This window comes from Manacus candei, unplaced genomic scaffold, assembly GCF_025592945.1.
Source record: "Manacus candei isolate 608988 ecotype Guabito, Panama unplaced genomic scaffold, ASM2559294v1 h1tg000072l, whole genome shotgun sequence".
In the NCBI taxonomy this organism is placed as follows: Eukaryota; Metazoa; Chordata; class Aves; order Passeriformes; family Pipridae; genus Manacus; species Manacus candei.
The window spans coordinates 3609668-3633386 of NW_026138120.1; the positions used below are offsets into that span (position 1 = coordinate 3609668).

Below are 23719 nucleotides of genomic sequence, written 5' to 3' on the forward strand. Positions count from 1 at the left end.
GACTGCCTAAAAAGCAATACCTGCAGGTGTTTACCACAGGCTAAATGTTTCATTTTGTACACCACAGAATAGAACTTGCTCCTGGCAAGATCATAATATTAAGGCACACAATCTGTAACTAGACACTGAAAGAGCTTAGCACCTTCTAAAACTGCTCCTAACCCATAGAGTTTGACATTTAAAAGTGCAGGCTCAAGATGTGACATTTACTGTGCAAACTGTTTTCATCCCGTCCTGTCCCTGCTTTAATTTTATAATAACTAGAAAATAAATTAAGTCTCTAATAATTCAGATGAAGTGCAAGTATAGCAATGTTCTTGTTCAGAGCTCTATTGACTTTTACAGGATGTTATACATATGTAGATGTTCATTACAGTCTCAATGCAGAAAGAGCATCTTGAACTGGTTAAAAAAAGAAAAAAAAACATGTAGAATGCATTTCTTGAAGACCTCTAATTAAAAAATGCTTTTAAATAGACATCACCATCTTCCCCTTTTTTCCCCATAACTGAACAAAAACTGCATTTTCATCTATGTAAGATTTTGCTTGTTTTTCTTCAAATTTATTAGCTTCTGTAATTATATAGTCCATTTTATTGTTAAATCAGAAACAGGAAGAGAACACTCTAAGTTGGTATAGTCATTTTACAATGAGCATATCAGCTACAATATCTTTATCTAATGTTTTCAGAAAACCAAAACAGAACCAGAACAGCAACTGATTTATTTTTTTGACAAACCTGCTTATAGAGATATCACCTATTCCGTAAGGAAGAAAATACTCAAAAAATAAAAAAGTTAAAATTTAGTTAAAAGCTTTACTTGTTTGAGAGCAATCTCATAAAACTCTTTTTAATATGAGCACTTCACTTCACAAAATGAAAAACTATTTACATCATTTTACTTGCAATTTGGTCACATTATCTACACACATTTGCAGAAGATCTTAGGCAAAATAGGTATGTATCTTCTTCTGACATAGGCTATCAGATTGATTGCACATTTTCCTTTTACATAATGGCTCTCCAATAGTGCACTGAAGTCAGTGATCACTGTCTAATTACATTCTCATTTTCATTTATGGCTCAACAATAAAATCAATATCACCTCAACCCCAAATATCTGAGCGGCTGAATCACATACAGTGTGAAACGTGGATTCCACTTTTTTGGACCTGATTTTCAAAAGAATAGTACATCTCACTAGCACAATTAACAAATTGTGCAAAGAAAGAAACTACCTGTGCATCGAATTAGTTTGAAAATCAAGTCATCTTGTCAAATTCTGTCAACTGATTTCCTGCTAATTACATCTCATTTTAAAAATGGTCATTTCCCAATGGCACTACAATGAACTTTTCAGCACGCAATTACTGAATTACAGTATCTTTTACATATATTTGTTATATTTAGGCCAATAATGTAATTTCCATGTTACACAATGTCATTGCCTTCACAAGCAGAGTTGCTACATACATTCACAGTTTCAACAGATTGTAATTAGCTTCTCCAGTTGTGCTTTAAAAATCCCAAATATTTTCCAACAGTAAGTGCAAAGCAAATGTCCTATGCAGCTACAATTGGTCACAGAGTTATAAACTCCAAAATTACGAGAAGAGCCTTCTCTCATTCTCCATTTTCATCACCTGCTTTTTCAGGTATGACCTCCAGACTTCGACGAGGCTTTGAGATTTCTGCATTTTCAGTGCCTCGCTTATTGAGTCCACACGAAAGAGTGGCATAATGGATTTGTTTCAGATTCTCCAGTGCTTCATTTTTAGCATATTTGAGAAGATCAGCTTGTCCCTGTAAGAAACAAAATGGAGTTGGAATACACAGTTGATACTAGGATTTCCTTCTTTTTGACCATTCTGTTTGTTTTAGGTTAAAATTGTAGTTGCCCTTCTCAAAAAAAAACCCAACAAAACAATCAACAAACCAACCAACCAAAAAAAAACCAAAAGAAAGAAAAAAACTTACACAAACCAAACGGAAACCCCTCAAAATTAAGAGTATTTGATGTTAGTAAGAATCAAGCTCTTTGCTTTCTCTGAAGCCCACCTGTAGCATCAACAGCAGGACGGGGGTAATTTCTGCCTAACAGTTTTCAAGAAAGTAATCTATGCCATACTTTTAATCCATGGTGACTATAAATGTTTCTGCATAAAGAAAATAAAGGCTGATCTTAATACTTCAGGGAGCCATTTAAAGCTTTTCTGGTTTTTTCATTCTTAGAGATTTTTTTTTTCCTAGCAATCTGATTCACTTTGTGGTAAGATTGTAAAGGACCAATGCTTGTCAATGCATGAAATATGAAAATACAGGTTGTGAGCAACACACAAAAAGGATAGTGATGACAAAGACTTCACAGAGTTGTCTGCAGTTCAGTTGCCTGCAGTCTCCTATCACTATCCCTCTTTAGAATCATAGAATCATTTAGGTTGGAAAAGATCTTTAAGAACATTGATTCCAACCATTAACGTAATGCTGCCAAGTCCACCGCTAAACCACATCCTTAAGCACCACATCACTCTTCCTCCTTATATCAATTAAGTTATAAGTAAAGCTGTAAGAGAAATTGCCCCACACTGAGGTGATTTGGCTCTGTTCTACAGTACTGCACCTCTTTGTATCAATTAAAGCCCTCTGACAGCAACAGCTCTCACTAGCAGCCTATGGATGGCCTTCCCCGCCGCTGGATCTGCCTACCCTGCCCATAGGCAGGGAATGAGCACGGCTGTAGCACGTGGTGAGCTTACTGTGGGGCACAGGAAAGTTCAAAAACGTGCAGAAAGTCTGCATGGGCCAAAATGATTGTGCTGTGTCTGTGCTCCCAAAGGAGAAGTCCACTCTTGTAAACTCCACAGCTTACAATAAAGTCAACAATGCTTCAAAAATACCTGAAGGGGAGAAACACACACACACACACAAACAAACAAACAAACAAAAATACTGGGGATTGTAGTTCCTTGAGACTACCAGTACCTCTAATGTCCAATGAGGTATGAACACTGACTACACCTTCTCCTGTAATTGGGATACTCTTGCCTGTCTGTCCTGTGTAAATTCTGGCTCCTAACAGATACTTCTCTTGAAGAGATCCTAATGTCTCTTCTAGAGATATGTTGGCCCTCCTTCTCTGCCAAATAAGTTTGAAATGCATCTTTACATCTTGATTTTAAAAATAAAGGAGGAGAGACAGAATGGCAGTCAAACACATGTGTGCACTCATGGTGTGATACTTCTGATGCTTCTTTAGCAACTCAGAACATAAATACTATCCTATGAAGTAAGCAGAATTACGCATCTGAGGCACACAAATTGAAAACAAATAGTGCTTCCTTCAAAGAAATAATGCCCCCCCTTCCCTTACCCAAGACTATAATAGCCAAAGTCTTCTTTTCTGATCACTAGAGAGGAAAAAAAAATCTAGGAGTTCACCAATCCCAGCACATGCTTCAGTAATATTTTCTTCTAAAAAAAACCAAGGCACTTTTTTAAAAAATCACTTTTTTTCCAAACTGACAAACAACTAAAAGCTAATTTAAAACACTCCAGCACTCTAAATGAGTCATATCTGGAGTGCATCTGTTTCTAGCCCAAATTCTATTTTACATGGATTAGTAGAATATAGTTCTGGAACTTTAATCAAGTTGTTTATCATAGGCAGAGCTGCTAGCAAACAGTCTATTAATAAGGCTGCACAAAACTTCTCAATTTAACCCCCCCCTGCTTTCAGTTACTTATATGCTTGCCAAACTTGAACTACTTAAGCTGATACTTTCTACCCAGGATTCTTGCCATTGGCAGATTTTATTATTATTTCTGTTTAGTATTATTCTTTAACCTCATCCATATGGTTCATTCAGCTCCGAGAATAAAGACAGGAAAATGCCATCAGAACTTTTTTAACAATCTTCTGTACTTCCTTCCCTACTCTCACTTGGGGTAGGGACTTGTAATTCAAATGACTTCAAGGACCCATAGTAGTGGATCCAAGTTATGAGCTTTTAATGAACAAAAATCAGATTTTGAATGTGGTTAGTACAATCACTTAGGTTTCCATTTTTGATGATCCTTCATCTCTTGACACAGCACACACAGAGCAATGTGGTAAGACAATACGTATTCCATTCCCACAGAATAATGAATGTGCACTAGGAAAAAAATTGTTTTTTTCCTGGATGGCTTCTCTAAGCCACCAACACTGGGTTGCCAGTGTAGGCAGTCCAAAAGCCAGACTAGAGGAGGGGAAGGAAGAGCCTGAGACTCTGGAGAGAAGGTGAATGGAGAGAAGGAGGGGGCAAGAGCGATCTCTGGGACTGACCTGGCAAGAAGCCTAGGACTGCAGAAAGGAAAGTTGGACTGCAGTATACAAAGTAGGTACCAGATCTTCCTGAAAGAGAAGACTGTGAAACACATAGTGCAATAGCACTGAATTTGGATCTCACAGGTGAGCAGAGAAAGACTGAGGCAACATTTGGGGTTAGAATACAGAAAGAAAACAGATTGACAAAATCCATCATGTTGAAAGAAGTCTAAAAATTGTAGATAAGCTGAAGGACTAATAACACAAAAATAGTGAGAGGTTGGTAATGAGAATAAAAGCTGGAGACAAAGAAAAATAAACAAAAACACAGAGCAGGGAGAAGACTGCAGAATATAATCAAGTAAGGTGATGAGAAAATGAAAAGTAACGTTTACCAAGAAGGATCTCTAGTGGTGGCGACGAGAGAGCAATATGAACTGGAAAGCAATGGGAAAAACTGACAGGAGAGAGAATTAGGCACCAAGTGGGAACAGAATAGAGGAGGGAGGCAAGAAGAGAAGGAGGACGTCAAGAGTTAGAAGGAGTGGCTGGATTTTCAGCAGGGAACTGTGAGTGCCTGGACAATACTGACCAGGGAACAAGAACTTTGTAGACAAAAGAGAATCTGGGATAAAGGGCAGCATTATTGCAGAAGTGATCAGACTAAACACATTCAGCCAAGTGATATCAAGTTTAGACCAGGTGTTTGTGAAACCAACTGTGTTGTCATTATCTGCTGGTATGTCTTGATCTCAAGATAAAACAAGAGCCAACCACTGCTACCAAATATGCCACAAGCTCAAGTGAGAGAGGTCTGTGCAATTGTTACAAAGTGCCTAGTTCTGTTGATATACCATCATGAAGCCATATGCTGGGGAAAGAAAACAGCATGCATCTTAAAAATTCAAGTTGTACTCACAGTGAACACTGTAAAAAGTAATACAATACTTCCGAAAGGCAGAAAAGTTAAAAAGTCATCCAAATCTGAAAAATTTGCCTCCATGCACTCCAATGAACTCAAAGACCTTTCTTCTAGTTATGTATCAAATGTCTCTTGTCCAAGGGCTGTCAAGATCCAGTTTCAATTCTTTATATTCTATGCATCCTGATTTTCACAGTAGGTGCTATTGACTCAAAAGGCAAGTTAATAGCAATGTCAGTTGACTACAAACTGGAACACAGCAACCTCTCAGACCTATGGACTACTCAGAGTAGTCGACTACTCGCCTCAGAGTAGTAGACTACTCACCTTCTTATCAGTTCCAAGTGACTGTAGCAACTTGCTGTGATAAATGCATATTGTAAAGTCAATAAAAGAAACTTACCAACAGCTCAAACTTAATCTTAAGGGAGTACCAAAAAACCCGCATTCAAAGAAACAAAGCTAGTTCGTGCAGAGAATTCAATGCTGGAATCTGGAGCAGCTGCAGAACCAAACCCATATGTTTCTCACTATGTGGTAGGGTTGTCTTTGTCAGGCTTTCACCTCAGATTAAGTCAAAAGGTAAATTAATTTAGCCCTTAGTGTTGTATGGTAAACAGCCCTCAAAACTTAAATGTACTCCCAGCACTGCGGTTAACAGGCAGTTTGTGGTAATTCCCATCCAGGAGTGGGATCGATCTAGGCCTTGCACATCCCAAGTACAGAGCACTCTCCTCACTGCAGCAAATGACAATCAGTGCTCCCTTTCCTTCCCCATGGTTAAAATTCACTAACAACTGAGCACTACATCATTTGAATAGCATCTATTTCATGTATTGATGTTTGCAAGCTTCAGAAGGAAGAATCAAGCAGCAAGTTGATTTTTAGGTAGACATGAAAATGACCTTAAAAAAGATCAAAGAACAAAAACTGATACTCAGTTAAAAACCTTTTTATAAACAAGAACAATAAAGGATATGGATTACTGTGGAAATCCAATTCAATATCCTTCATACCACTGTGTCCCAATATGCCTGTCAACTAATCTGGTTTGATTTTTTTTTAAATCATCATTAAAAACATTTTTTTTTGTTTTGGAACTTTTGGGTAAGAGGCAATGTTTTTATATCATAGTTCCTTAAAGGTAACTAAAAACAAAATCAAAATCATTCCTATTAGTTCTCATACCTATGAAATGAGGTATGACTTCAGAGTCAATTGGATATAGGATCGACTGGAATGTCTCAGTACAGCCATCTTTATAAGCTGTTATGTATTCACTCATGATTTTTGCTCAACTGGTTCTTCACTGGGTGTGGGAACATGAAAGTAAAACTGTAGAGATGACATTTGAAGTAACTGCATGAACACCCTTTCCCCCTAAAAATCCCAAGAAATTCTATCATTAACAACTGGGCTTTGGCTCAGGTTCTGGAACCCAAAGCTCTTATAAGGAAATGTAAGAAGCCCATACCCCTTTCTCCAAATGTTCCTCTGAGCAGTGGCTGCTTGGTACAATGGGACATTTCTTTGAGCAACCTGGTCTAGCGGAAGGTGTTCCTGCCCAGGGCAGAGGGGTTGGAACTAGATAGATGAACTTTAAGGTCCCTTCCAATCCAAGCCATCCTATGATTCTATGTTTCTGTGACATACAGTGTTCCATGCCCAGCTGACATGCTCTGAGTGCAGTTTTGGAATGAGGACATAAAGGAATTAAAACTGCCTAACTTTTAAATAAAGCTTTAGTTAGGAGCCAAAATCCCATCAGTCCAGCAACTTCAAGAGACTAGTAGCTTCAGATATTTAAATAGAACTGGGTTGTGGGAAATCTTCCAAGGACCTACAGGACTAGGCAGCAGCTATGAGAGGCTTTATGAGTGCTTTGTGGTTGCCTGAATCCACTTGGAGATTTGGTTGAAAAAACTCAGATGATTCAAAAAAAATGTAAGAAGTTGCAGTCCTGTAAGTGCCTTGAATGTTCCATTTATAAATACGTTTTTAAAAATAGCATAGGTGCAGAACCAATGTTATTACAGAGATAACAGATGTCATGAACTGCATGCCTTGGGATTTCTTTCAAGAGAACGTAATTCATGTTGTCTAATGTGACTTGTCTAAAAATTCATAGCCAAAAAAGAACATCTAACAAATGCCGAAGTTAGGAGTCCCACTTTCATTCTGAGTACTTCCATTGAACTCTGTGTTTAGAACAGCACTTTTTTGCAAAAACTCATTTACAGATGCTGTTATGTTCTTCCTATGGGCATCTCAAATTCTGAGCCTATAGAGGGTTTTTCCTCAAAGTTTTGCTATGCCACACAAGTCCATAAATTTTTACAATCGGTTATTTGTAGGACTCTGCTGCAACAGCAGTTGGAGTAATTTTCTTTCTTTAACTGCGTACTTTCTGGCAGAAAATGTGATTATCTATGTTTAGAAAATATGAATGCTATCAGTCTCAGTAATAACAATAAATTACTAGGAAATGATCTTGCAAACTGCATATTTGAAAGAAATGAATATTCTAACACTGTACAATCTCTAAACCTCTCAGGCAACAAAGTTCAGTAAAGCAGACTATATTTACTCTAAGTGATGTTTTGAAGTTAAACAAATATCTCTATGTACATATATGGGGTGAATAAGAATGGGCATGTGTGCATATGCACATACACAAATTGGATGGAGATATTTCAGTTGAACTCAAACATACTCTATTAATAATAAACTTGGCCACGTGGTTTCAAATTAAGAAAAATTAAATCCTTTAAAACAGTAACTGTAATGCATGTGCGTGCAAACACACAGATATTTCATAGCTATGTCAGATGTTCTAAAGAAAGAGCTCCCCTAGAATTAAGCTGTCAATTTTGTTATTTTATCAAACTTTCCATTGCATCAACTGTAGTCAAAATGTCCCAATTGAAAGAAAACGATCAATAAGTATCTTGAGGGTAAAATGCAGCTTAATTGGTTTGGAAAATACATTAGCCACACCATGTGAGCATTCCATGATTCCTCTGTGAGGGAGCTGAGAATGGTGCTCATGCAGAATTATTTAGTAACACTGTTCAGAGCCACACGGCAACTCCTGAACTGTAGGCAAGAATCCATGCAAAATACTTTTCCTAACCACAAGAAGAAAAAAAAAGTTAAATCCACCTAAGCACTGCACTGCCTTCAGAGTGTTGTTTGCTCAACTGTCTTGCTTGTTGGACAGCAAAATTTGGAGCCACTGAATAGAAAGGCTTTTATTTTTGTGCTATTTGAGAAGGAATTTAATTTGAAGCAAGCAGGGAATTGAACAGATAAAAGAAATTCTTAAAGTGACTCAGATTGTCAGTCTCAATTTCTACTCTAAAAAATGTGGATATTCACTTTCCATCCCTGTTCTTTCATAGTTTTCAGAGAACTGGAAAGATGGAAAGAGTAAAACATAGATCAAAATTATGATTGCAGGTCTTTTCTCCAGAGAGGAAGAATAGTGTCTTGGAAACTGATAAACTTCTACTTAGTTATATGACACAAGAGAAGTTATGCTTGCAGCCCATAGTTAAGAGTTTGGAGTGAAAAACCTCGATGTGTCACTTCAGACACATCAGCCTCTAACTTTTTGTACATCTAAATGTGAGTAACAGCACTTAGCAGATGCCCATCTGAACTGTAATAGCTGTAAATAACTTTTAAGATGTAACAACATACCAGAACTTTCTGTAACGCCTCCTGTTAAGTTTCAACAAGAGGCTGATTAAAAATCTCACCGATTTTTTAAAACAAAATATTCATTATGGGACAGATTGTACCTTCCTACAGAAAGGATCTTAATCTCTGAGTAGAAAAAAAACCCAAGTCAATGTTTAAGAGATTTGCTCAATAATCTCTTCAAAAGGAAGGCCTTCTAACTTCATAATTACATTAATCCTAAGGACATGCACATAAGCCTTTCAGTGCTCTGAAGAGCCAGATCTATCATGTGGCTTCTCCAATTCCTGGCTAACACAGAAATCACGACTTCACATTTCAGTCGTTCACCAACTGCAAACCTCCCCTCCACCATCCCCTATGTTCTGAATGGAAAGCACAGATGAAGCAAAGGTACTGCTGTTTCAGGCAGTATTAAAATAGATTTGCCTATCCAAGCTGGTATCTGACACCTTTGACAGAAAGGACAGGATAAGAACTTATTTTTTTGACATTAGCCCAAACCCACTGTACTGACTCCTCTCTATCTCCTCAGAAGCACAGGACTGGTAGGTGACACATCCCATAGTATGTCTTCAGGAAACTCCATTCTAATAAAGAAAATGTGATAGTCTGGTCCTTTACCTATAAGAAGAACCTGCATTCATATTTTCAGAATGTATTAATGTCCATGCTGTAGCAAGTTTCTCCCCCTTCTCTCCTTGGCATTGGATTTGTGCACTATAACACAAGGGGGACGGAGCAACATCATGAAAAGCTTAACAATTGACACCAGCATGGAAAGCTGCATAAATACATGTGTATTACTGTGCTTTTCTGAAGTAGTTCACTGTAAGAAGCGGTGATAGGAAATTGTATTTTTAAGAACTAAAAATAAAAATTAATTTTCTTTATAATTAAAACAGACTTTATAGTTTAATGTAGTGATGAAATATTTGATTGAGTGGGAGAGAAGAACTCATTAGTGGATGTAAACACAAAACTCGAGTAATTGGGCTAGAAGAATAGTGTCAAGGGAATAAATTAAGGGAGGCAGTTTTGCTATCTCTGTAAATTTTGTTTTACTCTGCTGAGATGAAAGACCAGCAACAAGAAACCTGAACTGTTCCACATTCTAGTTTCCTGAAGGTCTCGGGCTGAAAGCTTTTTTTACACTTTATCATTTTTTGTCAAAATGTAAACAAATGTGCTCAACAAAATGTAAAGAGAATCTCCAGCTCATATACACTCAACTTACTCCAGACTGGATTATGAATATGATTTGTTTCTACCATTAATCGCTATTCATCGCTGACTGCAGTAGTAACAGCTTCCCTTTTGTTTTTCAGTAACTGCATTAACCTTAACACTCTTACTCCCTTTCAAATCACAAAACAGGCTTCTTTCCAGCCTGAGTCACTTTGCAGAAATCAATACTCATTGTTTCACTCAGGTATTCAAGATTACCAAGGATCCTGTTGGTGTTAAAAGGTTGCAAGAAGAAAATGTCAAACAAACTAAATGAAATAAGCTTCCACAACAATAGAAGAGAAGAAAAATTCACATTGAGAGTCTGGTGTGTATCAGGTTATAATAACTTAAATGACCATGGTTATAGAAGTGAATAAATCCAGCTGAACTGTGACACAGAGTAATGACCAGTAACAATATTAGAATATCAGTATTAGAATATTTTCTGTTTTGAACAGAAAAATGCAGTAACTAACCAAAGGAATACACATTACCTTTAAAATTGTAATGTTCCACGTAAAACTTTCAACTGATTTTTGCAGTTTTCTTTCTTTTAAGCCTTCTCTTGCTCCTATATTTTGTAGGTTTTCATGAAATTCCATTGCTGTGGAGAATAAAAGAGGGAAGAATATAGTATCCATTTTAATGCATTTTTGTGGTCACAGCAATAGCAATTTGAAACTATTATGGCAAAAAGACAGTGAAAAAGCTTCAGAAATTTTACTCTTCAAGCACAAATCTATCTGATCTAGTAATGTGTAATGTTATACAACATGCCAATATACACAAATGTCTCTAAGCCCAAATCCACTGAAGCACCTGTTGGGTCATTGCTATACAAAGATGAAGCCCAGCAAGTATTTCCTACACAAAAAGAATCTCTAAGCACAACTGAGTTTGTTGTACCATATGTAAAAACCTTTCTGTGAGTTGCTATAGGATGGAAACAGTAATTTCATTAACTACTCTATCGCAACAAATTTATTTTGTGCCTTGCTCTTTTAGGCACTAAATTTACATCACAGTTGTCCAGCTAACAGCTTATGTGCTGAGGCCAGCCCAGAAAATAACCACCTCACGTTATACCTGAGGAGAAAAGGAATAACTGCGAAGGAGGAATGCCGAGTGAATTGCCAAGGACATTTTAGAACACCGTGTAAACTACTGTGTTCAGAAAATTTGTACCCAACAAGCTCCAAATCAAAACTTTTTGGCAAAATTCAGATTAGCTTGACCTAAACATTGAGCAGACCAACCAAAGCACACTGCATAGATAGAAGAAAAGTAATTTCTTTTCATGCTGTAGTTACAAGTCATATAAAAATAAACTTTAAACAGTTTCCTTCATACAGGGGAAGTAAAACGTTCTTCCATGGGTATACACAGCAACCCAACATGGACTACATCAACCCTCCTATGAAAGTCATACTTTTAATTGTGCTCTCAGGATACCTCTATCTGTAGTAACATAAAGGGTATTTTGAGGTCAAAAGCTGGCAAGTGGTTCTGACTTACAACTATGAAAGTAAAACCAAGTTATAGTTAAAGTAAAAATTGTAATTTTAACTATGTTGGTTGAGATCTACTTGCCCAGTGAGTGCACGTGCTTCAAAATGTGCTTCAATCCATGAGAAGACTGAGATTTATGGACATTATAATTACCTCTTCTTTATAATCTCTCTAACCCACATTCATATTTCATTAAGAGATATGACTGAATGTTTTCATTGTACATTCCCTTACCTTACCCTCACATACATATATATATATATACACACACATTTTAAAAATATTCATAGATTCATCTGAAAGGCAAGATTGTTCTTTTTATGTTTTCTTACTATTTTGACTTTTGGTACAAGGAAAATAAATGGCAAATATTTTCCCCAAATAAACTACTGTATCATTTTTATTTAAGTCACTTCTCTATAGCTCTGACTCTGCCTTTAAAGTCTCAAATAATGTTCCTATTATATTTCCCCAAAACAGATTTCTAAACATTCTAAACATTTCTAAAGTTCATTAATCCATCACTGTTTCCAAGTATCCATTTCCTTTTCACATCAACAATAAAAAAACCCCTCCCAGTATGACCATGGAAAGATTACATACAGATCCGTATTTACAACATTACATTTCTAGAGCCATCATGACAATACAAATCGTCTGATTTGTACCACAAATTCTAAGACAAACTGGTAAACGCCTGGACTTCTGTACCTCATTTCCACCTTTATAATTTTTGCTTTTTAAGTCAATGGACACTAGTGATCAATAATAACCTTGAACTAAAGCCACTCAGAGAGATATTAAGAATAGTGCTGAGGGGCTTCATGATCAATGTGAAACTGGTGCTTTGTAGATCTCAGATTATTTTAATGTATATGAAATCCCTGGTATCATGGACATGGACACAAAGTGACCACGTATTCTGTCAGCCAGAAGAGCTCCTTTTGTTCACCAACTACCTTCTGTGGTGATGCTCTCCCTTCTTTACACTCATGCTATGATACATTTCTGTTCTGCCAAAGCCATTCCACTCCAGCTAAGTATACTTGGCAGTTAGCAGGAACATCTCATCACACTTCTTCAGAAAACGAAACAAAGTCAGATCATCCTATCAGGGCACACATATGTAAACCCTCAGCAAACAGGTGTCTCCTGCTTAAATAGTACTAATCACCTCCCTATCCTCAACATCTCTTACAGACTGGCCAATTCCTCATCATCATGCTACACTAAACCTGTCCTACTCTAAGCCCAAACATACAAGCAGGGACAAGTAGATTTGAATTTTATTTCCATTTTTATTATTAGCTCTTGCCTGATACACTGAAATTAATTATGTCACCTCTTAGTCTCAGTTCTTCCATCTGTTGGAAGGAATGAATTATATTTGCTACACAATATATGGACAACTACATTTTAGAGTATGAAAGCAGCATAGCCTTTAATTTTTGACTATGTCTGTTTTGGTATTTCCCTTACTTGTTCCTGCTTGGTTTTCTCACATTTTGCCTTGGAATTATCTCATGCAAAGTAAAAACACAAGTTTTAAGTTCCAAAATTAAGTTGTTTTCTAGAAGATAACAGAAAATGGGAAAAAAAAAGGAAAGACTTTATCATTTACAGCTAAATTAATAAAATAAACTACATGTCCATATAAACTCATGAAAACATGCCTTTAAGATATGCTGGCAAAGAAAACTGAAAGTTAAATGACTTTTTTTCATAAGTACACAGAATTTTCTGTCTCTTTGAAAGTAAAAATTCAGCTCTTACTCTCATTAAGACATAGTAAACAAATCACTAGCCCTCATTACTTCTAGAATTATTAGTCCATTAGTAATTTCAAACTGCCTGAGAGCTCTCGAACGATAACAGGCATACTACTAACCTGATGTATCACCCAATACATTTCTGTACATACCATCTGCTTAATCAAAAAGCACAAATTACTCATGTTTTTAATTTACAGTGGCAGATGTTAAGAAGGATATCATTCACAACTTTCTAAGTGATCATGAGATTATGGGTGTTCTGTTTAGATGGTATTTCCTGTGTTTTAATTTTTGCCCATTGCACAAACATATTTATCTATAATGAAGTTATTATTGATTGTTATCTTGAGCCAGAAAGCTCAATTCTAAACAGCTCTTTTGATCAGTCAACTTTACTAAAATCCTTATTTACAAAGAATCACTGAGGTAGGAAAGCACTTCTGGACATTGTTTAGTCCAACACCCTTGATCAAAAGCAGGACCAGATAGAACAGGTTGCCCAGGACTGTGTTGAGTTGGCTGTTGAATATTATCAAGGATGGAGACTCCACAACCTCTCTGTGTGACCTCTTCCAGAGTTTGACCACATCAGGCCCTCACTGAGCCTGGGGTGAATAGTTCTGCTCCAGGGTGAATAGTTCCAGCCCTCTCAGCCTCTTCTCACAGGAACCATCTTTGTGGCCCTTGCTGGACTCTCACCAATATGCCTGTGTCTCTCATGTACAGGGAAGTGCAGATCTGTATGCAGCACTGCAGATGTAACCTCACCAGTGCTGACTAGAGGGGAAGGATCACCTTCTTCAGTCTTCTGGTCATGCACTTCCTTAGGTATATTTGACTTCTTATCTATCAGAGCACCCAGATCCTCTTCTCCGAAGCCACTTTCCAGCCAGCCTCCAGCTTGTACTGGTGCATGCACAGGGTCATTCCTCTCCAGGTGCAGTACTTGGCACTTCTCTTTACTGAATCCTTTTTATGGGGTTCCTATTACCCACATAAGCAAAGTCCCTCAGAGTAGCAGCACAACCAGCTGTTGTATCGACCCTCCACAGACTTTGGTATCTTCTGTCACCTTGCTGAGGATGCATTTGGCCCCATCATCCAGGTAATAAATGAAGATATTTAAACAGTAGTAGCTCTAGTATCAACACCGGAGGCACATCACTAGTGACTGCCCTTCAGATGGACCTCATGCTCCTGATCACCATGCTTTGAGCCTGGCTGCCCAGCTAGTTTATAGCCTCTACATATAGTTTGTCCAAGAGAATTTTACAAGAGACAGTGTTGAAAGCTTCAGTGAAGTCAAAATAAAAATCATCCACTGCTCTTCCCTTTTCCACCAAGCCAGTCACATCATTATAGAATGCTGTCAAGTTGGTTAGGTCTCATTTGCCCTTTGTAAATCCATGCTGACCCTTCTCAACCATCTTCCTGTTCTGCATATGTTAGCAAATGGTTTCCAAGAGAATTTATTCCACCACTTTTTCTGGAATTGAAGTGAGCCTTCTTGAATTGGTTTGACTGTGGTAACTCTACTGCTTGTGACAGTGTGATGAGGTTTCAAACATCATCATTTGATTGCCTTCCGAGTTGGGGGCACTAAGTTGGCATAAGCTGCATTCAGAAGTCTGGTCACCGCTACTCCACCATAAGTAAAGGCAAGGTAGAATGGAAGCCATACAATTTGCAAAATAAAGACTCATTCAAGTCTTCCACATTAAAAAGACCAGCTCTTCACTGACACGTTCACCCTGACTATAAAGTCATGTAAATACACTGTAATACAGGTAACAAAACGGCAACAGCATGATTCAACAGTAGGGTTTTAAACTGAAAAAAATACTGCCAACAAATTTTCCTAACCACAACCAGATATTTCACAGCATATCTTTCTCCCTTGTAGTTCCCAGTGAATGCTGGCTAGTCTGAATTTCATGATTGTCTCAGCTTCTCCCTCTCCCCTAATCCTGGAATGCATTAGGTGGCTTTAACACTTCTTCATCCCCCTGGGAATACCTTAGCATTCAAGATGCTCTTCTGAAATTTTACAAACTATTCTTTTCTCCCATTTTCAATAACTTCAAACAGCATGAGGAAAAGAGAAGTACCATAAAGCTGTTCAATGCGTAGCAACCCTACATCATGTGAGGAGACTAATAAAAATTTGCTTGGCTAGTCTAGCAAAAAGAAAACCAGAAGAGGAGCAATTGCTCTCTAGATACGCATCAGTCAGGTAAGACTTTGGACATGAAAGGATTGTTTCAGCTAAAGGAAAATATTAGGATGAATGTCCCTCAGCAAAATTGGAATATATGTATAATTTATAACCATTATAGAAGTGGTTCTGTAAGCAGCCTATAAAAGGAGAAAATTACTCAAATCAAAAACTCATATTCATTTTAAGATACACCTTGACGTGATCAATTTCCAAAAACTGTACTGGGAAGCAGACTTCAGGACTTTCCAGTCCTGCATATCCTCAGACAGCTGCATGATGACATCTCTAAATAGTATTACATTGCAGATCTCAAACCTGCATTAATTTATGCTTAACATATTCTGATAGAACATTTATGTCTATAAACTAAACAAGGACTACATGACAGTATAGAAAGTAAGGTGTCTTATTGCTATGAAATACTTTAATAACAAAAATTTATTTCCTAAATAAAACATACAAACCAATACCACAGTCTTGACAGGCTGACAACAATTCTGAGCAATCACTTGTCAAACTTCCAGATTATAACTTCAGCTTTGTTTAATGTCCCGGATTCTTAATATCTTATTCATCACAAATATGTTCAGCAGATACAAAATCTTTCATAACTTACAGCATGCATATAAGCCTATAATATGTGTGTTATTGTTTTGCCGATGCTTGAAATGCTGGAATAAAGAAGATGTATTTCTGTTCCTGCCCTGCCTATTGTTGGAGTGCCAATACTGTATCTTCATAAAAAAAAGTATTACTTGGTGATGTATCTCAAAACCAACATTGTAGATACTACTAAAAGTTACTCATCTTCAACCGTATTTAGCTTGAACAAACAGCTTTTTGATTTCCTTAAAATGAAATTACTTCATAGGAAATTCACTATCCTTAATTACTAACTAGAAATGACACCTGTTGAAAGCTGGTTAGCAATTCCTCCCATTACTGGGATTTCACTATAGCTCCGAAGTCCTACACTTAAGATATTGATTAAAATGTGACATATACAGCAACATAAGTGATTCTGCTATTTTTAAAGTAATTAAGAAAGATATATTAAAAAGGAAAGTGGTCTTAAGGCACGGAGCTGCATGTATTTATGTTTTTGCTTTTTTGCTATATAATATATGTATCTTTGTTGGAACGCTCTGATGATAATTACACGTTTATTAAAATCAAGATGTGAAAAGAAACTGAAACATGGAAAATTGAAGTGCATGTGTGTACTGTAGGAGTTCAGGCTGTTGGAACTCTGAGATTTGTTTGCTTTTGCAAGAGTTACTATCACAAAACCCTGGCATACAATCCCAGTTTATAAGAAAAAAATTCACGCCTTTTCTTTAACTGAGAATAGAGATACTAGTTTTTCAAGGAAAACTATTTTTTCTTAGCAAAACAGCCAGCACAACACTTGCTGGACTGTATTTTTAAAGCCAAATCTCTACTTGACATGCTCATTTATTTTCTTTGATGAAAGCTTTCTTGCCAAGAGCATGATTTACAACCTAGCTGAGACATGACTACACAGCAGGTGGGCTCCTCCTGGTATAGGATTTTTCTCTTAATAAAGAACTTTATCAATGAAATAGCACAACAGTAAAACTTTGGCAACAAATGTATTCACTGAGTAGGCCTAATATGAAATGAGTAGCAAACAAAATTTAACTATATCTATATGAGATACACACTGGTAATACTCCAAGTATGAAGCATTGAACTGCAGTCAAGACAAATATATTTTATTTCACTCTTGGTAGAGCACCTTAATTTAAAAGCAAATTAAATATTTATTACTCTTTTTAAAAGTAATAAAAATTAAATAAATATTAAATATTTTTAAATGAAAGGAAAATACCATACAGCTCTTGATAAGGTTACCCCATCTTGCAGGTCAATTACTATGTAAACTCACCTCAAATACTTATAAAGATTCTGTGAATAATGTGTATACACAGATTGTTCTTTACAAGAAAAAACATCCAAGTGCTTCACACATTAAAATATTTCTTTCTACACTGTGTAAGTTAAATGGTAATATAGGAAAAGAAAGTTCTAGAAAAGAATTTAAGTTGTATTATTTTCCACATATAAATATTAATATTTATATGTGAAGTACTTAAACATATATAAATATGTAATTTGTTTAGACAACTGCTGCTCTTGACCCCATCTTTGAAACCTAAGGCTTAATTTTTAAATATATTTTTCTAATATTTTTCGTTCAGATTATACTCCTTAAACACTCAGGTATTTCAGCCTCATAAACAACTTCCTTTTAAAACAAAGTTTATCAGAAAAAGTGATTGGGAAAGAAGTCTCGCTACTAGATCACATGACCAATAAATCAAATAAATCATGTTAGAGAAGCAACTGAACTCAGTGTACTTAGAAATTCTCCCACATTTTGCTTACAGAACACTCTTCATGCAAAGAATTAGAGTGAATCTTAATAAATTAATGTTTAGAGTACCTCTGTATTATCTAAGAATCACTGCTAACTGCAAAAACTGAATCTTAACAGTAACAAGGATTAGATCTTGAAATACTTCCAAGCACCTACTTTCCACCAAAGTCACTCAAAATATGTTATGTCATAACTAGAGAATTGTAATTTCTTTGTGGATTTTAAGTGTGTTGTTCTTCAGCTTCAAGAAGCTCAAGGTACAAACTATTTGCATTCAACATATTTAGATTAATACTTGACAAAAGAATACATTAACTTAATTAGTTGTTTGGTGGTTTTTAATTATTTCAACTTCTTAGGCAATGTGCACTATCTCTGTAGTAAGTGGAAATGTTCCCCAGACACAGACATCTATGTACTGCCCCTACTTAGGTGGTTAAAAAAATGTTTTGGTGCCTGATACCCTGTTATTCTTTATAAGGGGCAAAGACAAATTGTATATTTGAGATAAACTTCTTATCCCAACATCCCAATCGACAATGGCATCACAGCCTGCTGAACACCATCCTCTCTGCAAGGACAAAATTAGTATTTAGTCTTTCAATCCAGACTCATCCAGTCATATTCAATCACAGTAATTCAGTTTTCAATATAAGACACTTTCTTTAATGCTGGAGAACCACTTAGGACATAAGATGTTCACCAACTTCTTTATGAACCATTTTCAGAAGAGATTCAAAGTAGTTGTAGCACCAAGCTTATTCTGGTATGAAGATAAAAAGAGGACACCTGTAAGATCTGGTCTCTATTTAATTACAACTTTGTTACTTCCGAGAGTTAAGTAACCAGCTCCACCTTCCTCGAACACTTTCAAGACAATCCTATATAATATTAACCCTCTCAAAAACAAAGTAAACAAAAACAGCATCAACTGAGAAAACACATAAAACCCACACTAACATTCTGTACAAAACAGCAACACATAAAACCAGATCTTCACATATTAAAACAGTTGTTCTGGAAAACTGACACATAGTATTCCACCCCCAATGTACAGAAAATTTTATTCCACAAGGACATTTTTCTGTGAAGACAGATTGTATTTCTAAATGTGGGTGAAGTTAAGCCATCACATTTATTAGAATGAACTAAGACTGTCAATAATGGGCATAAACACAGAGGTACAAGGGAGAGGATTTTTTTCCTACAGACTGCTGTTCCCATCTTTTATTTATCAGCCTTGATCCTCAAGAGAGACCAGTGAAATTTTATGGAAACTTTTCTGATTTTATTTCATGTTAGAAAGCAGATTTAATCAAGACATTGATTTATGGCACATTATAATTTCTCCAGTGTTCAGATCTGGCTGAGCCCATGTTGTTTCACTGACAATAGTAATGAATCTCTTTCACTTCCACAGGAATCTAATTTCTTTACTACTACCTTCCGCACCTGAGAAATTTGGTACCCTTTTTTAAGCTGCTGTGGAGCTGTACCTGAAGGGGTTTAGTGGAGTTGTTTGAGGAGGAAAGACAAACAGAACGAAAAAATACAGAATGGAGCAGACAGAGCAAAAAGGAAAGAAAAAAATGATGACTGAATACAGAAGGAAAGTTAAGAGACATAAATGAAGGACTGCCTTGAACATGCCCTTTATTTCCTTAGCTATCACAGAAAGCCTATTCTGCTTATAATAAACATTGAAAATGATGTTGTGACAAATATGGAAAAAGAAGCTAAGACAATTTGATAACTGGCTTAGAAAAAAATGGAGACATGAAGAAAACGAGGAAGACAAGGTATTTCAGAAGCATGCAGGCTGGCTGAGAAGGGCCTCAAAGTGCCGTTTTAGTTATAGCAGGTGATGTTGGAGTTTACGTGATGGTGGTAAATACTGTAGCTGTCTTACTTTTGACAGTGAACCTCATGAAAAATACAGTAATGGATCCAATTCTAAGACGTAACTTGATGATCAGCACATCCTACTGATGCAGTCAAACAAATTAAATATTCTCAGTCATGAAGTCCAACGATAACGGATAAAGCAGCATTCCTTCACTCCCTATTAATGAAATGATAGTTTAAATGCAGTGGCTTCTAATCAAAAGCCAAGACTTGCTGATGAGAAGCAGGACGTGGATTAGCAAGTTCTGCTGAATTTGTGTAAACTCCACAGTACTCAGACCATAAACACTGCAAATTCTCTTTCAAGTCAGGTATAACTGCAGAAATATTGGGAACCTAGTCATTGCCTTTCACCATTTAAATAAAAACTCAATTGCATGTCTATATACCCAGTCAAAAGTGCTCCTCAATATTTAATTATATCAATTTCTTTTGAGGGATTACGTAATCTGTTATAACACAGACTTTTACTTTTTCTTACATGCTTTGTTTTGATGGACCCTGAGTCAAAACCTAATTTAGAAAGCAAGTAGCAGGAACAAATAGTAAAAGAAACAGCTCAAGAGCTCCATAAGTGTCATTCTGCTGCAAAGCTTAAGCAGTAATGGTGGGGAAATAAGAGTTACAGCTACTTGAACAAAATTGATTTTATTCCTTTAATTTTCAGCTACCAGAAGTATTTGCAGTATTTTGGTATGGCCATCATCCTAATATTTTTCTGCATGCAGCCCAGATGTAACTTTTCCCAACAAATAATGTGTACTGTGTTTATCTTCAACAGCATCCAGAATGGCTAAATATTTCCCTTCTTGAAACTGTATCCTGTTTCTGACACTGCTGAAGGACTGCTTTGAGTGCATATTAGAAAATGTACTCATTTTAGGTCTTTCACTACTTGCATCATTAAAGTCAGTCACTGTACAGATGGGATAAATAAGACAGTCCCTGCTCCAACAACTCAGAATCAAAGTATGAGGAAGAAAGGGAACAGATGGATAAAGAAAGAGTAGGGAGTACACGGCAGCAATGAAAACTATTTTGGTTAAGGTGGTAGGAGGACATGTGTCAATCTAGCTATATTTGTGGGATAATTTTAAAAACAAATTCAAAGGAAGTAGCCTGGTGGATGTTTACAGTGAGCCCGTGGGACAACATGATAGAAAGCATGACGATGGCTGACAATCTATCAGGCAGTGGAAACTCTTGCTACCAAATGAGCAAACACAAGAGAAGCAAAAGCAGCTCAGTCTTGACGCACAATGAGAAAAAAATATCAAAATTCATCTAGGGACAGACATCATCAAAACAACAGCCAGGAAAATGACGTGCATAAAGCAAAACTGTAATGGTCAAATGTAGAAAAAGGATAGTGTAGCCAAGATCCCAGAAAATAAGAATCTGAACAAGAGTTCTGGCAGCACAGATGACTAGGGATGGTTATGCCTCTAAAACCACATGGAAAAAAAATACGTATGTTTTTAATGAATCTGAATTACCAGCCCACATATGCTGAAATGCATATTTATGCATCACTTTAGCCATAAATTGACATTGCTAGAACTGGATACAATAACTTCATTTTCTGAATTAAAACAGAAAACTCAAGAGACCATTCCCTGCAAGTATTGTCAAGGCAACCTTTTCCCCTAACTCATTAATTTACCCTTACCGATGTTATATTTTACAAGATCATAGAATCATAGAATGGTTTGGGGTTGGAAGGATCATCTAGATCCAAACCCTCTGCCATGGGCAGGAACACCTTTCAGTAGACCAGGTTGCTCAAAGATCTTCCTGTACTGTTTCAGAGTCATATCTACATTTGATTACATTCAATAATTGCCACCAGCAAACTGTGTTTGCTCATTATTTGCCTCCCATCATTTAATGAGTACTTGGAATATCACATGTCCTTTCGAGCTTCCACTGCTAAACATGAAAATTGATTCCTAAGCTGTGGTTCTCTTTTAACCAGTGATGAGCACAGGCAGTATTTGAATTATAAAGTAAAAGACTGCAATGGAAGATTCAAAAGAGGAGTTGAAGATTGATGTGAGTTGGGTACAAAGGAGGCTATGAATGGGGTAAGGTGACCTAGACATTCAAATTCTTTACTCTAGCAAAGATACAGGAGCATTTTCTGTTTTTAAGAGATTAAAGGAATGAACTGGATTATCTTCCAACTCCCTTTAGCACCTAGGTTATATTTTCTTACAGGATCTTTAACTGGCTTAATAGCAACAAAATAAATGGCCCTGCAGTCATCTTGAAGTTATGTGAATTTTTTTCTTAGTTCTGTGAAGAAGAAAAGTACAGTGGGAACCAAACCACTATTATGCTATTATTTGTTTGTTTTTTTTCATTATTTATGTATCTAAAATGCTTTCAATAACTAATTAAGAACTTAATGTGCTGAGCTGAAATTAATGTGCTGATATGAAGAAAATAGGTAATTTTTTAATATGGTTTAAAGAATCAAAATAAGGAGAAATGTTTACAGTTAATGCTCTTAAGAGAACACTAATTCTGAATTAATTCTGAAAATAACCATCTCAATAACTGTATTTTTGCTCATTCAACAGGCCATCAACCTAACTAAAAAATAATAGTGCAATTATTTTAAAATTAGTTCTGAATTTTATAAGGCCAGAAGTCTTATTATTAAACTTAATGACAGAAAACAGTTTAATAGAGTGAGTCTACTTTGCCTATTCAACAAACTCTCATATAAGCCTATCCATGACAACAAAAATTTACTGCTTATTGGCAGGTTGTGTATTTCTTCTTATTTTAGCAACTTTTTGACTCTTTGAGCCATAGAATGAAAAAGCCCAAACAAGGGCATGATTTTGCTTTTTCCTTATCAGGAAACTACACAGGAAAATGTATAATCTTTTATTTGTAATTAAATAGAGCAGCATCTACTGAAATCATGAGACCAATCAGTCATAAGACAATCTTCAAAAACCATTGATATTAAAAGGTAATCCAGTTCAGCTCATTCATCTTAAAAAATGCCTTGACCCTGCAGGGCTAAAGCTGCCCTAAATAGCAGGATCTATTACATAATCCATACTTAGGCTTATGTACCATGCCAGAGGGTTCTCATTTAAATGAGTTCAAAATCTCCACTATTTAGCATGGGCTTTACGTCTTTAGCATTCATAAACAAAGGATTCTTGGACCCAGCTGTCCTTCATGTAAAATAACGTGGTAAGACGCAAGAAAATCAGATATATGGAAGTTTACTGGAATCCATACAAGCTAGGAGAAAGCAATCTTTTCTAAAATATGAAAAATGGGCAATTACCTTTTGCCTTACCTCTAACCAAGGATCTAAACTGCTTGAGATACTGGTGATGCTAAAAAAATATGGCACACCATCACCACATAAATGGGAGATGATTTAAGAAGCACACAAGTCTACCAGACAACAGTTTTATGACAGCATCACATATTTTGTGTTTCGTATTGTTGCAGTTTAACCTCAGGCAGCAACTAAGTGCCACACACTTGCTTACTCCCACTGGGTAGGATGGGGGAGAGAATTGGAAGAGTCAAAGTGAGAAAACTCATGACTTGAGATAAAGACAGTTTAACTGGTAAAGCAAAAGCTACACACGCAAGCAAAGCAAAACAAGGAATTCATTCTTTGTAAGCACTGCTCAGCAATAACAAAAACATCTCAATATTATCAGCCCTGTTTTAAGCACAAATCCAAAACTAAGCCCCATAGCAGGTACTAGGTACAA

General features: G+C 36.4%; 1 protein-coding gene across 4 annotated transcripts in view; it reads right to left on the minus strand.

Annotated features, from left to right (window-relative positions):
• Nucleotides 1-293: 293 nt before the first annotated feature.
• PLCL2 (phospholipase C like 2) overlaps nucleotides 294-23719 on the minus strand; it is a 103724-nt gene continuing 80298 nt past the window's right edge. For all 4 annotated transcript variants that reach the window (XM_051808261.1, XM_051808259.1, XM_051808262.1 and 1 more), the window contains 2 exons: nucleotides 10657-10766; nucleotides 294-1805 (listed from right to left, as the gene is read on the minus strand). In XM_051808261.1, coding sequence (XP_051664221.1) covers nucleotides 1626-1805; nucleotides 10657-10766 — 290 coding nt within the window. In that variant the 3' untranslated portion in view covers nucleotides 294-1625. The remainder of the gene's footprint in view (nucleotides 1806-10656; nucleotides 10767-23719) is intronic.